General features: G+C 39.0%; 1 protein-coding gene across 2 annotated transcripts in view; it reads left to right on the top strand.

Moving 5' to 3' along the window:
• The window catches only part of LOC124606660 (tumor protein p63-regulated gene 1-like protein), a 112,796-nt gene continuing 98,787 nt past the window's right edge, over positions 1–14,009 (top strand). For both annotated transcript variants that reach the window (XM_047138665.1, XM_047138666.1), the window contains exons 1-2: positions 1–325; positions 8,998–9,208. In XM_047138665.1, the coding sequence (XP_046994621.1) occupies positions 73–325; positions 8,998–9,208 (464 nt within the window). In that variant the 5' untranslated portion in view covers positions 1–72. The remainder of the gene's footprint in view (positions 326–8,997; positions 9,209–14,009) is intronic.

The following is a 14,009-nucleotide window of genomic DNA, read 5'->3' on the forward strand; positions in this document are numbered from 1 at the left end:
ACGTGGGGAGTTGGTTTGTTGACTATCACTGCTTTTGACGTATGATTGTTGTTAGTCAGGTTTTGCGTGGAGATGAACGAAGAACAGTTATTAGAAGATGGACCAAATGTTGATTTTCGAGGTGTAACGCTGCAGATACAGCACGATGCTGACCAAAGTAGAAGTCCAAGTAGTCAGGGAGACAGTGATTCAGTTGCAAAGCTGTCATTGTCTCCTGACACGGGAAATGAGCAAAACAGGGCTAATAAAGAAAGTGGTGATCTAAAGCCAGCAATTTCAAGCGGCACAGATGTTATATCTCCAATAACGTCAATACCAAGGAAAAGTGAGTTTAAAAGCACTTCTATGCTTACTTTCAGTTAGCTATTAACTATTTCAGCTCAGCTGACGCGCGCAATATATACAGTCTTAAATGTAGCATCTGTACCACTTTATTTGTTTATGCTGTCATACGTATAGTCGTGGAACAGTACTGAAGTTAAAGATTGATGTCTGTTATTAAACATTCACTGTTATCAATTCGTCCTTACCACAGTGAGATGGAAAATTACCATATATTTAACGTCTTTCGGTTTCCTAATAATGTAGGTAGATTTGAATTCCTTCTCAGCCCTGACTCAAATGCCTTCATTGTCGGGATGTTAACATTCTTTCTTCCTTCCCACCTTTGGTTTCACTTGGTCATATTTCTTCTGTTTTGTTATTTATAGCGTCAAAGACAGATAACTTGGTGCTCAGGTTTTGTTGTTCAAAATTTTTGACGAAGGAATATATGACAGCCGACATGCAACTATGACAGCAAGTAGTTTTTCTGCAGTGTCTAAGAATTGTGTGAGATGAATACTACAGTTGCTGTTGAAATTATGTGAAGTTTGCAGTCAGGCACATGGCTCATAAACATTGGCGATTGGGGAGGGGAAGGAGGGGGGGGGGGGGAAGAGAGTTTACCACGAAACACATAATATCCACTTGGCTGTAAACATATTAATCTGGTGATTACGCATTCTAGGACAGAATCTCGTGGAGTTTTTTTGCTGCCGGAAAGCTGAATACTTGTCAAACCTTGTTAATATGCTGTAAGAAAATGACCATTCATAGAAGCAGTTTATATGGCTAGCAGGAACAATTGTATGCTTTTAGAAAATTCTATGAAGTTATCAGTCAATGGTAAGGAAAACGTACATAATTCTTCATCAAAATTCTCAAAATGGACCAGACTTTCTTGACCCCTTGTTGACATATTGCCTGTAGGCTTCTGTCTCAGATTCTTTGGCTGATGCTTGATGCCACCACGAGTGGTAGGCATTTTTGTGGCTTTGTGTACTGCCAGCAATGAAGAGCAAAGCTTTGACAAAGCCAGCCATTCATGCAGGCAAAATGTCAGAAAAAAAGGTAAAACAAATGTTGGACAAAAAACCCAAAAGAGAGCTAACAGGCAGTATGTCAAAATTCTCAAAGTAAGTATTATTCAAAGGAATGGACAGGTGTAGTGGAACAAATGTAACAGGGCTCCATTGTTATGTAGGTATTGATATGGGTGAGAGTTGTGCAGTCCCACCCCTTGCAATTTTTGTTACTGATATATGATATCTGTACATAATATGAACCAAAATACTCATCAGAGATTTGTCTTTTATGTAATACAGATTTTCTGATTTTATCAATCAAGTTTAATTTTCACAATGAAAAATGCATTAATTATTGCCCATTGACATTAGGATATGCTGTAGAACAATCTGTTACTGCAGCCTTTTATTTCAATTTCAGATTCATAGCCTTCATTACCTTACAGCCAAATTGTCACCTACCAAGCTAAACTAAACATCATATTTCTACATTATACCACACATCTGTTGCTACCACAGCCAAGAAAACTTCTGAAACCTATCCCTCTTTCCTGCCTGATGAAGCAACTAACAGTTCCGAAAGCTAGGAATAATTTTTTGAAACATTTTTGGAAGGTATCAAGTGATGCATAAAATGCATGTTTGACCATAAGCTGCTTTTTCATTTAAAACCCAATGTAAACTGGTTTCAGTCACAGGCCATTTTCACAGAGTAGGGTTAAAACTTGAATACTGGTCATGTCAAATATGTAGAGCACGGCATGAATTCCCGTACATCACACAGGGCTTTAAAGGCAAACATATAAATAACATGTGTAGGCTAAACAGAGCATTACTGGTCTGTCAGTTTTAACCCTGAACTGTGAAGATGGTCTGTGACTGAAACCTGTCTTATTTGGGTTTTAAATAAGAAAGCATCTAATGGTCAAACATGCATTCTATGCTTTTTAATTTTAAAGTATCTGTTGGCAGAACTGGAATTTTGCTTCCTGAGTGTAAGTCTTCTTGTAATTTTAAATGGCATGTTTTTTTTTTCTTTTGTATTAGATCTAGACAAATATTTTATCCTTGTAAAATAGTATGGCTTTTGCAGCCTAGTATTGAAGACCTTACTACTCTACTTATGTGCTTGTGCTTCAGTTACACTATTGATAACTTTCCTGATTTTTCTATTAGTCTCTTCCCATCAGTACCCTGATAAATGCTCATTGATGTTCTCTTACATGATTTGACATTCATCCATCTTTTTCCTCTACAGTTCCTGTAGCTCGTATATGTAGGCCTATTTTTATGTCCTGTCTTCCATTGACTTTACTTTTTATTCTATCCTTTTATGTCCTTTATATTCAACATTGTTTACAGTTAGTATTGAATTTCATAACTGAAATAATAAAATAAGCTAAATGCTCTAAATTTTTGAGGTTTTTGTGACCACTTGTTGATGAATTGCCATTTGGTGTCTGTCTCGAGGATTTGTTGAAGGATGCAGGGCACTTTTTAATGATGGAAAATTTGATTTTTTATTACTTTGTTTAGAATGACAAATAGCCACTGTATTTTAAACTCATGGCCATATATGCTTCCTTGCTGCCCTCCCACTGCCATTACCTAAATTATTACAAACCATTTGCATTCCACAAAACACTTGGAAAATTTTTGCTTGCAGTGTTTCTGTTTGGGATGTATTGTTTGTGTTAGTAACACAGATAGTTTAAAGAATCTGTAAATGATCAGCTTTGCTCTTCTTGATTTTTTGTGTTGGTGAAGTGCTTTGTTTATGTCCTTTGAAAGTTTGCTGCCAAAGTACTACAGATTTTTGTGAATCTAGATGTCCATTAGTGTGCAATAAATACTAATAATGCCACACATCAAGAAATTCAATAAAAGAAAATTCAAGGGTACTAACAAAAAACAAAGCAGTCCATACTACTGAGGAGAACTAAAGGGGTCGACAGAAGCGTCCGATCCCACGCGTTGACTTTGACCCGTGACGTAAGGGTGCTGTCGTGTGTGACGTCATGATGGCGCGGAGTTTGGTTTGTGAGTGTGGTGTGTTTGTAGATGTCATTCTGTTTTGGTTTGTTGTGCTCTCTGGTGGTATGTGCAGGGTTTTTGTTTGTGTGGTGTAATGGGCTCAGTTTGCTTTTGCTCATTATCCAGAATTGTTCGAGTGTCGGCTGTGTTTGCAGTGGACTTCATTTCAGTGAGTTAATGATTTTGTGTGAAGGTTAATGTAGTGTTGTTCACTGTACATTGTGTGGTAATTTTAGTAAAATTAGTCGGTTGTTGTTTTTCTTCAGGAATGGATACGACGGATAAAATTAACAGTGCGCAGGTCAAGGGAAGTGTTTGATCCCAATGTGTGGCTGTGTATGTTGATATTGGTATTAGGAGATGTTTTTGAGCTATATAGGCCAAGGGAAGTGTTTGATCCTAATTTATGGGATCGTGAGCTGCTGTTGAGCTATATAGGTCAAGGGAAGTGTCCGATTCGAGATGATATTGTGGTTAGTGGTATTTGGGGAGTTTTGTGATGCCGTTCTTTTTTGTGTGTGTGTGTATATTGGTGGGTGTCTAAATTTGTTTATATTTAGTTTGCCCCCACCCAAAAACACCCCATTTCCCGCGCTTGTCCCGTTAGTGTCATTAGGCTTTTTGTGGAAAGTGTGTGTGTTTGTTTTTCGATGTATTTTCGTCCTCATAATGTGTACGAACCGACTCTATATGCGCCATATTGGAATCGTGGTTTATGGTCATTTCCGCCATATTTGTGACGTCATGGGTCAAAGCGGAGGGGCGGGATCGGCCGCTTCCGTATTTCCGAACTAAAGTATCAGTTCTTGAGGGACGATCAAATTTTTGTGTCAGCAGTGGCACTGCTTGTCTTTCACCCTTAACTCTTCCTACTAGTTTGTCATTCAGTTAGGTTCAGGCAATGTACACTATTACATTGTTTACGTTTTGCTACTTCTTTTATGAAAGAAGATGAATTAGTAAACAGTAACTGAATACCGGTATGAAAGTACATTGCAATACCCCCACATAATGATATGTAGAATTCTGCTACTAGGCAATATAATTTCTTCAATTTTTGTAGTCCTGTCATCCGTTGCATATAATTTTGTGGTACGTTGTTAATTGTTACTTTGGAACATTCTGATCGCAACTGAATAAAACACAATTTTTATGTCATATGCATTTCATCTTTATTCTTTGCATGGCATATAATGTGGTCTATAATATGTACATATTTTTGTTTATACTATTTAGCTTACACTTAGGACATTGTATAAAGGTTTTAAACACAGTGTCCTAAATGTAAACTTAGTAATATAAATAAAGCTGTAGATGAAAAACATATATAACACAAACATTGTGTTTAGTCAGTTTTGATTAGGTACAGCAAAAAGAACTAGCAGTTATTTTTGCTGAGATATGTTGATATAAACATAATTAATTTACATTCACAAATGGCACAACAAGAAAAAAAAGAATTCCTAGAAAAAGCTGGAAGATGAAGACATGCAGCAGATTGAAGACCGTGCATCAGTTGTGTTCTGAGGCACATTTTAATACGAAATTATACAATAACTTGCAAAGAAATCGAAATTGCAGTATTAATTTTCTTCATTGATGACTAGTTTTCAGCCCTAAGCTCATTATCAAATCATCCACTAAGCTATGCAATACTATCCATTATGACAGCCACATGACTGCTCATTTTAATTGAACACATCATTGTGTAAAGTGATGCTGGATTGAACTTCATTCACCTAATGTGTTGAGTCATGCATAACTTCATGATGATATGTTTAACTAAAATGAGCAGTCATATGGCTGTCATAATGGATAGTATTGCATAACTTAGTGGATGATTTGATAATGAGCTTAGGGCTCAAAACTAATCTTCAATAAAGAAAATTAATAATGCAACTTAGGTGGTTTTTTGCAATTTATTGTATAATTTGGTAAACCACACAGTCGCTGATGTCATGCCTTCCAGAATCCTGGAAATTAATAAAAACCTTTTAATATGACTGAAATTTTAATTCAAAATTTTCCTGAAGTAGTGCTTTTCAAAATTTAGGTACACTTATCTATAAACTGTTGAACTATTTTATTTATTTATTTACTTTTGCAAATTTATTTGCTTTTTTAATATTCTATAAGTTAAAATGTAACATATAATAATTTTTACTCTGGTTAGTGTAATTACTGCATCAAAGTAAATACATTAGCATTTCGGTCAACATATCGTACATGTCTGGTAAAAATTTGGTTTCCTTCATATTTTTATTATTAGATTAAAAGGTACCTGAATTTGAAGAAATATTTTAGAAAATCACGTGCATCACTTTTTCAGTTATTGTTTCTTTCTATAAATACTAATGCATCCTAAATTGTTCAAACTACTTGTAAATTGTGTAGATAGATAAACTACGAAACTGTGAAACGTATGCAAAAGAAATGGTGTACGAAAGAAATAGGTGTTGATTTCCACAAAGTATGAAGCTGTAAAAGTATCCTCTGTACTTAACAATTTTCCTCACGTTTCACTGGTATGAGTGGCTGGCATTGCCGGTGGTGGCCTAAAATCGAGCCCATGGCCTGAGATTATATGTAACTGTCATACTAATGTCTGAGCGCTTTGTGAATCTTCGTCTGTAACAGCCTCTTGCTCTGGAAAAGCATCAGGAAAATCAATAAACAAATGTAGGCTGATGACCCTTTGACTGAAGCCAACAGACAATACATAAAAGCTCGGTTTGTATTAGAAAGCACTTAGGATAATACTAATGCACTGAAAACCTGTCTTTGGTCTTTGAACAAAGACAACTCTCCCAGTCCTAGTGATAGCTTCACATCATAATTCCATGAAATTCAAAATAAAATTAAAACAGATGAGTAAATAAAATTTCAAGGCTAATGTTCCAAGAAAGACAAATCATTCAAAGCAGAGTAAATGAAGTAGAATTAGGGGGAGAGAGAGAGAGAGAGAGAGAGAGAGAGAGAGAGATCTATGGTTGATGGGAATAGAGTCCATAGAGCTGGAATGCTCTTGGACAATAAGATCATCACCAAAGAACAACAACACCTATGAGCAGTATTCTAAAGGAATAGATACTCAGATCAACAAATTAGAAAGACATTACAGTCATGTAGTCAAGATAGACTATGCCTGCAGAAGGAGCTGAGAGAGAAAAAGAGATAGTAATGCCAAGAGTTGTTTGTCTGCCTTGTGCTGGTATAAACTCCAGGAAGATCAGTAGACTGATACAGAAACATTGCATCCATTGTATTTTGCTGTTATTAACTAAAACAGAAAGTCTTCTTTGTACTGTTAACGATGATAAAGACCTCTTAAAGCTGAGTGTGTACTGCATTCCATTTAAATGTAGCATATGTAACAGGGTGACAATTATTGAACTATATAAAATAAAATAAAATCATCATAACTTGTGAACGGTTTATGTTAGAATGTACAAACTGCACAGTTGGCGGCCGGGCATGGTGGGAATTGATATGCATGTGCTTGATGAACCTCATCCAGTAAAGAAGAGAGCGGCTTAAAATGCACTGGTACACACAGCAAAAACCATTTCTGATGAAGACTACTTGAATTCCAAAATCAGTCATCTGAAGTTCCAGAAGAATGACTACGGGTCATGTGATATCAAGTCAGCATTCACCAAGAAAAGGAAATATGAAAAGTTAAACATTCAAGTGATGAGCCACCGACTGCATCCCCTCTCTTCTGTGGCATTACAGCCAGAAAAATATGCAGGGTCCTGGGAAGATGAGGCATCAGATCTGTTTTCTGCCCTGCTAAGAAGATAAAGCAGATGCTACACCCTGTTAAGGACAGGCTCAGCTTCAGGATTCCTGGAATTTACAACATCCCATGTGAATGCAGAAACAATTACATCAGTCAGTCCATCCTACTGCATCTGACCGCTATGCAGAATATCAACAGCATATTAAAAATTGTGAGCTGGAAAACATGCAGTTGCTGAGCACAGCCTCGCAAACAAACATAAAATACTGTTTTGACAAAATAATTTGTGTACTGGGATCACACATAGAGGAATTGTATAATTGAAGATTCTAAAGAATTAAGAATGTGTGAGAAAACCTTCAGCCATGACAGCAGATATAGTCTTAGCAATGCGTGGAAGTGAGCTCTCGACGCAGAGTAAATCCACAGATATTCATCGCAATGTTTGCGTTGCGGTGGGAGCAATGGTGTCGCAAGCACAGACGTTGACAGCATGATGTAACTACTGACCAATTAGAAACCATGGGCTTTATAAGACCACAACAGCAGCAGTTTTGACAATCGGTTGTTGCTGACAATGATGATGGTGGATATCGTCAAAAGATCGAGGTTTCACCCTGGATGCAGCAAGAAGTCTGAGAATGTATTTTACAACAGTGGCGTCATGAAAAACTTTGTTCTCATACAACTCAGAATATGTTATAAGATTCTACAGCAGGTGAATGATGGAGATATTGGGTGGTAGTTTTGTGAATCACTTCTGCCATCCAGTTTGTAGACAGCTGCGACCTGTACTTTCTTACAACTACTGGACACAATTCCATATAATGCTTGAAAGTGGGACTAAATCTGCAAAGGATCTGGTAGTAATTCAATCATACCCTGCAGCTTTGTTCATTTTTAGGAATTTCAGCTGTTCCTTGTCATTAGTGCTGCTGAAAATGACTGATATTGCCACATACTTGTGGTTAAGGGCATGGCTAATGTTTTTCATGCTTTATGGAAATTAATACATGTAGAGATTCAATTTCTTTCCAAGGCTTTACCAGGCCCCACATTCCCACTTTAAATAAATTTGTGGAATCTGTTTTGAGTGTACTGCACAGGTTATGACAACCATAGTATTTACTAACTTTTTAAGTTCAAACATTTGGATATAAGTCACCATAAAACAGAGGTCAGCATTTACCTAAAATACATTTACCTAAAATACATTTACCTAAAATAAATTTTCTTTGAATGTAGAAAACACTTCACTGTCAGAGGGAAAAATTTTCTCCTTGTGGGTAAAATAATTTCATTGCTGACAGGACGTTGAATCATAATGGATCTACAAAAGAAAGAAATTGGAAATTTTGGGCTATGGCTTTAGTGGAAAAAGTAGTAGAAGCTAAAGACCTTTAAAAAGGAAAGTACACATTTTTTAAATCGCCCACAGAGTACAGAAGACAAAAATTGATGTAAAAAGTATTTAATCTTCCTGCCAATTAAGTTTCTTTCCTAACTGATCTCTCTCTATTTGCAAAGTAGAAGAAAACCTGTTCAGAAACCTAGAGCTTCAACGTTTACTGCTGTGAATTTCTGTTGGTTGTTGGTATTGATCAGTTAGCTTAATTTAGATTTTGCTTGTTCCGTTATCATATGTATGAAACTTTAGTATGGTGTGCTGTGTATGAGTGTATTATAAAGACAATGTTCGAGATGTAAACTTCCAATTTTGCTTCTTCTCACAATGGTTCTTCAGTTAAATGTAATAATTTGACTCTGAACAAATTGCTCGTAATGGTAATAGCAATAATGTAATGCACCATGCCTTGATTCTTTGCAAGGCTCATTATGTGATGAGCCATATGATAACAGTACATTATTTACCAGTTTCAGAACATCTGAAGAAATCTCATTCAAAAGAAGGTTCTGCTGTGCAAAGTGATGCAATTTGCCAGAATAGTGCTCTGGAACATGATAACGCCAAAGATTATTTTACATATAGGGATGGCATAGTAGAAAATGCAGTAAAGGAATGTGTTGAAAAAATACTAGTTCCAGAAAAAGATGGAGAATTTATTGGATCTTGGCTTATGACAGAGTAAGTATTTATATAACATACTAGCTTAGCACCTGCTCCTTTGCTTGTGTAGACTGTATGGTCTGTATAGATTTTTTGTTTTGTTTTCCTTTAATTAAATTTTTATGTTGTTTACAAATTGCAAGGAGTTCTAAACATTTCATGCTAATTTAGGCCATAGATGCATGGCCTTTTCCAAATTTACTTCTGACCAAAAAGCGATTGTGATAGCTGGAGTCACTGTTAATTCTGCCTTTTGAGTTCTTGTGATATTTTCATAGAAACTTTCATCTCCTAACACATATTTCTTTATTTTGAAACAAAAAGCCAAGTACCAATTTTCACTGATTCAGCTTTAAAAATGTTGCAATGCAATGAAATATCTTCTTAAAAATTTTCGGCCATTATTTCACCCACTTAGGGGCTGAATTTGCAAAAACACTGAAACATTTTTTGCCAAGAAGTAAATGTAACTTTAAAATGCTTTATTAATTCTTTAATAAGTGATTCAATTTCCTAAACTCCTGAACCACATTTTTTTTTTTTTTTTTTTTTTTTTTTTTTTTTTTCCGACCAAGAAATTCTTAATTTCTTTGCGTGTTTTTGGTACTTGCATTGTTTAATTCATAAATTTCGGGCGTATTATAGTATTTGAGAGTTGTAGCATCGCATTTTAGTACCTGAATAGTGTAAATTCGCGTAGTCTCCTTCCGCCGCCGAGCAGTGTCAGCAGTGTGCAAGTAGCAGCATTACTGCATTTACTAGGCAATCTTGTATTTTAATAACCGTTTAAATTTTGTTGATTTGTTTGTGCTCTCTGTAGATTAGTTCAGACATTCTTTGCAAAACAGTTTTTAGCATGGATAGGGACTGCAACTGCTGTGTTCGGATGCAGGCTGAGTTGGCATCCCTTCGCTCCCAGCTTCAGGCAGTGTTGGCTTCGGTCACACAGCTTGAGGCTGTTGCCAATGGGCATCACTGTGGGGGTCCGGATGGGGGTTTGTTGGGGACGGCCAGCTCGTCACACGCATCCCCCGATTGGACTACGACTGTGGTTGCCCGGGATACTGCCGGCATTGAGGCTGATCCCTCACCTGTGGTAGAGTGGGAGGTCGTCTCAAGGTGTGGCAGAGGGCGAAAGACATTCCGGAGGGCTGAACGGAAGGCCTCTCCAGTTTGTCTGACAAACCGGTTTCAGGCTCTGTCTCAGGCTGATACTGATCTTCGGCCTGACATGGCTGCTTGTCCTGTTCCAGAGGTTGCCCCTCAGTCTGCTAGATCCGGGCGGTCGCAGAGGGTGGGCTTACTGGTAGTTGGGAGCTCCAACGTCAGGCGCGTAATGGGGCCCCTTAGGGAAATGGCAGCAAGAGAGGGGAAGAAAACCAATGTGCACTCCGTGTGCATACCGGAGGGAGTCATTCCAGATGTGGAAAGGGTCCTTCCGGATGCCATGAAGGGTACAGGGTGCACCCATCTGCAGGTGGTCGCTCATGTCGGCACCAATGATGTGTGTCGCTATGGATCGGAGGAAATCCTCTCTGGCTTCCGGCGGCTATCTGATTTGGTGAAGACTGCCAGTCTCGCTAGCGGGATGAAAGCAGAGCTCACCATCTGCAGCATTGTCGACAGGACTGACTGCGGACCTTTGGTACAGAGCCGAGTGGAGGGTCTGAATCAGAGGCTGAGGCGGTTCTGCCTCCGTGTGGGCTGCAGATTCCTCGACTTGCGCCACAGGGTGGTGGGGTTTCGGGTTCCGCTGGATAGGTCAGTAGTCCACTACACGCAACAAGCGGCTACACGGGTAGCAGGGGTTGTGTGGCGTGGGCTGGGCGGTTTTTTAGGTTAGATGGCCTTGGGCAAGTACAGAAAGGGCAACAGCCTCAACGGGTGCAGGGTAAAGTCAGTACATGCGGGGACCAAGCAGCAATCGGTATTGTAATTGTCAACTGTCGAAGCTGCGTTGGTAAAGTACCAGAACTTCAAGCGCTGATAGAAAGCACCGAAGCTGAAATCGTTATAGGTACAGAAAGCTGGCTTAAGCCAGAGATAAATTCTGCTGAAATTTTTACAAAGGTACAGACGGTGTTTAGATAGGATAGATTGCATGCAACCGGTGGTGGAGTGTTCGTCGCTGTTAGTAGTAGTTTATCCTGTAGTGAAGTAGAAGTGGATGGTTCCTGTGATTTATTATGGGTGGAGGTTACACTCAACAACCGAGCTAGGTTAATAATTGGCTCCTTTTACCGACCTCCCAACTCAGCAGCATTAGTGGCAGAACAACTGAGAGAAAATTTGGAATACATTTCACATAAATTTTCTAAGCATGTTATAGTCTTAGGTGGAGATTTCAATTTACCAGATATAGACTGGGACACTCAGATGGTTAGGACGGGTGGTAGGGACAGAGCATCGAGTGACATTATACTGAGTGCACTATCCGAAAATTACCTCGAGCAATTAAACAGAGAAACGACTTGTGGAGATAACATCTTGGACCTACTGATAACAAACAGACCCCAACTTTTCGACTCTTTAAGTGCAGAACAGGGAATCAGTGATCATAAGGCCGTTGCAGCATCCCTGAATATGGAAGTTAATAGGAATATAAAAAAAGGGAGGAAGGTTTATCTGTTTAGCAAGAGTAATAGAAGGCAGATTTCAGACTACCTAACAGATCAAAACGAAAATTTCTGTTCCGACACTGACAATGTTGAGTGTTTATGAAAAAAGTTCAAGGCAATCGTAAAATGCGTTTTAGACAGGTACGTGCCGAGTAAAACTGTGAGGGATGGGAAAAACCCACCGTGGTACAACAACAAAGTTAGGAAACTACTGCGAAAGCAAAGAGAGCTTCACTCTAAGTTTAAATGCAGCCAAAACCTCTCAGGCAAACAGAAGCTAAACGATGTCAAAGTTGGCATAAGGAGGGCTATGCGTGAAGCGTTCAGTGAATTCGAAAGTAAAATTCTATGTACCGACTTGACAGAAAATCCTAGGAAGTTCTGGTCTTACGTTAAATCAGTAAGTGGCTTGAAACAGCATATCCAGACACTCCGGGATGATGATGGCATTGAAACAGAGGATGACACGCGTAAAGCTGAAATATTAAACACCTTTTTCCAAAGCTGTTTCACAGAGGAAGACCGCACTGCAGTTCCTTCTCTAAATCCTCGCACAAACGAAAAAAATGGCTGACATCGAAATAAGTGTCCAAGGAATAGAAAAGCAACTGGAATCACTCAATAGAGGAAAGTCCACTGGACCTGACAGGATACCAATTCGATTGTACACAGAGTACGCGAAAGAACTTGCCCCCCTTCTAACAGCCGTGTACCGCAAGTCTCTAGAGGAACGGAGGGTTCCAAATGATTGGAAAAGAGCACAGGTAGTCCCAGTCTTCAAGAAGGGTCGTCGAGCAGATGCGCAAAACTATAGACCTATATCTCTGACGTCGATCTGTTGTAGAATTTTAGAACATGTTTTTTGCTGGAGTATCATGTCGTTTTTGGAAACACAGAATCTACTATGTAGGAATCAACATGGATTCCGGAAACAGCGATCGTGTGAGACCCAACTCGCTTTATTTGTTCATGAGACCCAGAAAATATTAGATACAGGCTCCCAGGTAGATGCTATTTTTCTTGACTTCCGGAAGGTGTTCGATACAGTTCCGCACTGTCGCCTGATAAACAAAGTAAGAGCCTACGGAATATCAGACCAGCTGTGTGGCTGGATTGAAGAGTTTTTAGCAAACAGAACACAGCATGTTGTTATCAATGGAGAGACGTCTACAGACATTAAAGTAACCTCTGGCGTGCCACAGGGGAGTGTTATGGGACCATTGCTTTTCACAATATATATAAATGACCTAGCAGATAGTGTCGGAAGTTCCATGCGGCTTTTCGCAGATGATGCTGTAGTATACAGAGAAGTTGCAGCATTAGAAAATTGTAGCGAAATGCAGGAAGATCTGCAGCGGATAGGCACTTGGTGCAGGGAGTGGCAACTGACCCTTAACATAGACAAACGTAATGTATTGCGAATACATAGAAAGAAGGATCCTTTATTGTATGATTATATGATAGCGGAACAAACAGTGGTAGCAGTTACTTCCGTAAAATATCTGGGAGTATGCGTGCGGAACGATTTGAAGTGGAATGATCATATAAAATTAATTGTTGGTAATGCGGGTACCAGGTTGAGATTCATTGGGAGAGTGCTTAGAAAATGTAGTCCATCAACAAAGGAGGTGGCTTACAAAACACTCGTTCGACCTATACTTGAGTATTGCTCATCAGTGTGGGATCCGTACCAGATCGGTTTGACGGAGGAGATAGAGAAGATCCAAAGAAGAGCGGCGCGTTTCGTCACAGGGTTATTTGGTAACCGTGATAGCGTTACGGAGATGTTTAATAAACTCAAGTGGCAGACTCTGCAAGAGAGGCGCTCTGCATCGCGGTGTAGATTGCTCGCCAGGTTTCGAGAGGGTGCGTTTCTGGATGAGGTATCGAATATATTGCTTCCCCCTACTTATACCTCCCGAGGAGATCACGAATGTAAAATTAGAGAGATTAGAGCGCGCACGGAGGCTTTCAGACAGTCGTTCTTCCCGCGAACCATACGCGACTGGAACAGGAAAGGGAGGTAATGACAGTGGCACGTAAAGTGCCCTCCGCCACACACCGTTGGGTGGCTTGTGGAGTATAAATGTAGATATAGATGTAGATGTAAAACTAAATACCAATTTTTGTAGTTTAGCTTCAAAATTACCTTAATAGCAACATATTTTCAGAAATCTTTTCGTCCACTGTTTCACCCCCTT

This window comes from Schistocerca americana, chromosome 3 (assembly GCF_021461395.2).
Source record: "Schistocerca americana isolate TAMUIC-IGC-003095 chromosome 3, iqSchAmer2.1, whole genome shotgun sequence".
In the NCBI taxonomy this organism is placed as follows: Eukaryota; Metazoa; Arthropoda; class Insecta; order Orthoptera; family Acrididae; genus Schistocerca; species Schistocerca americana.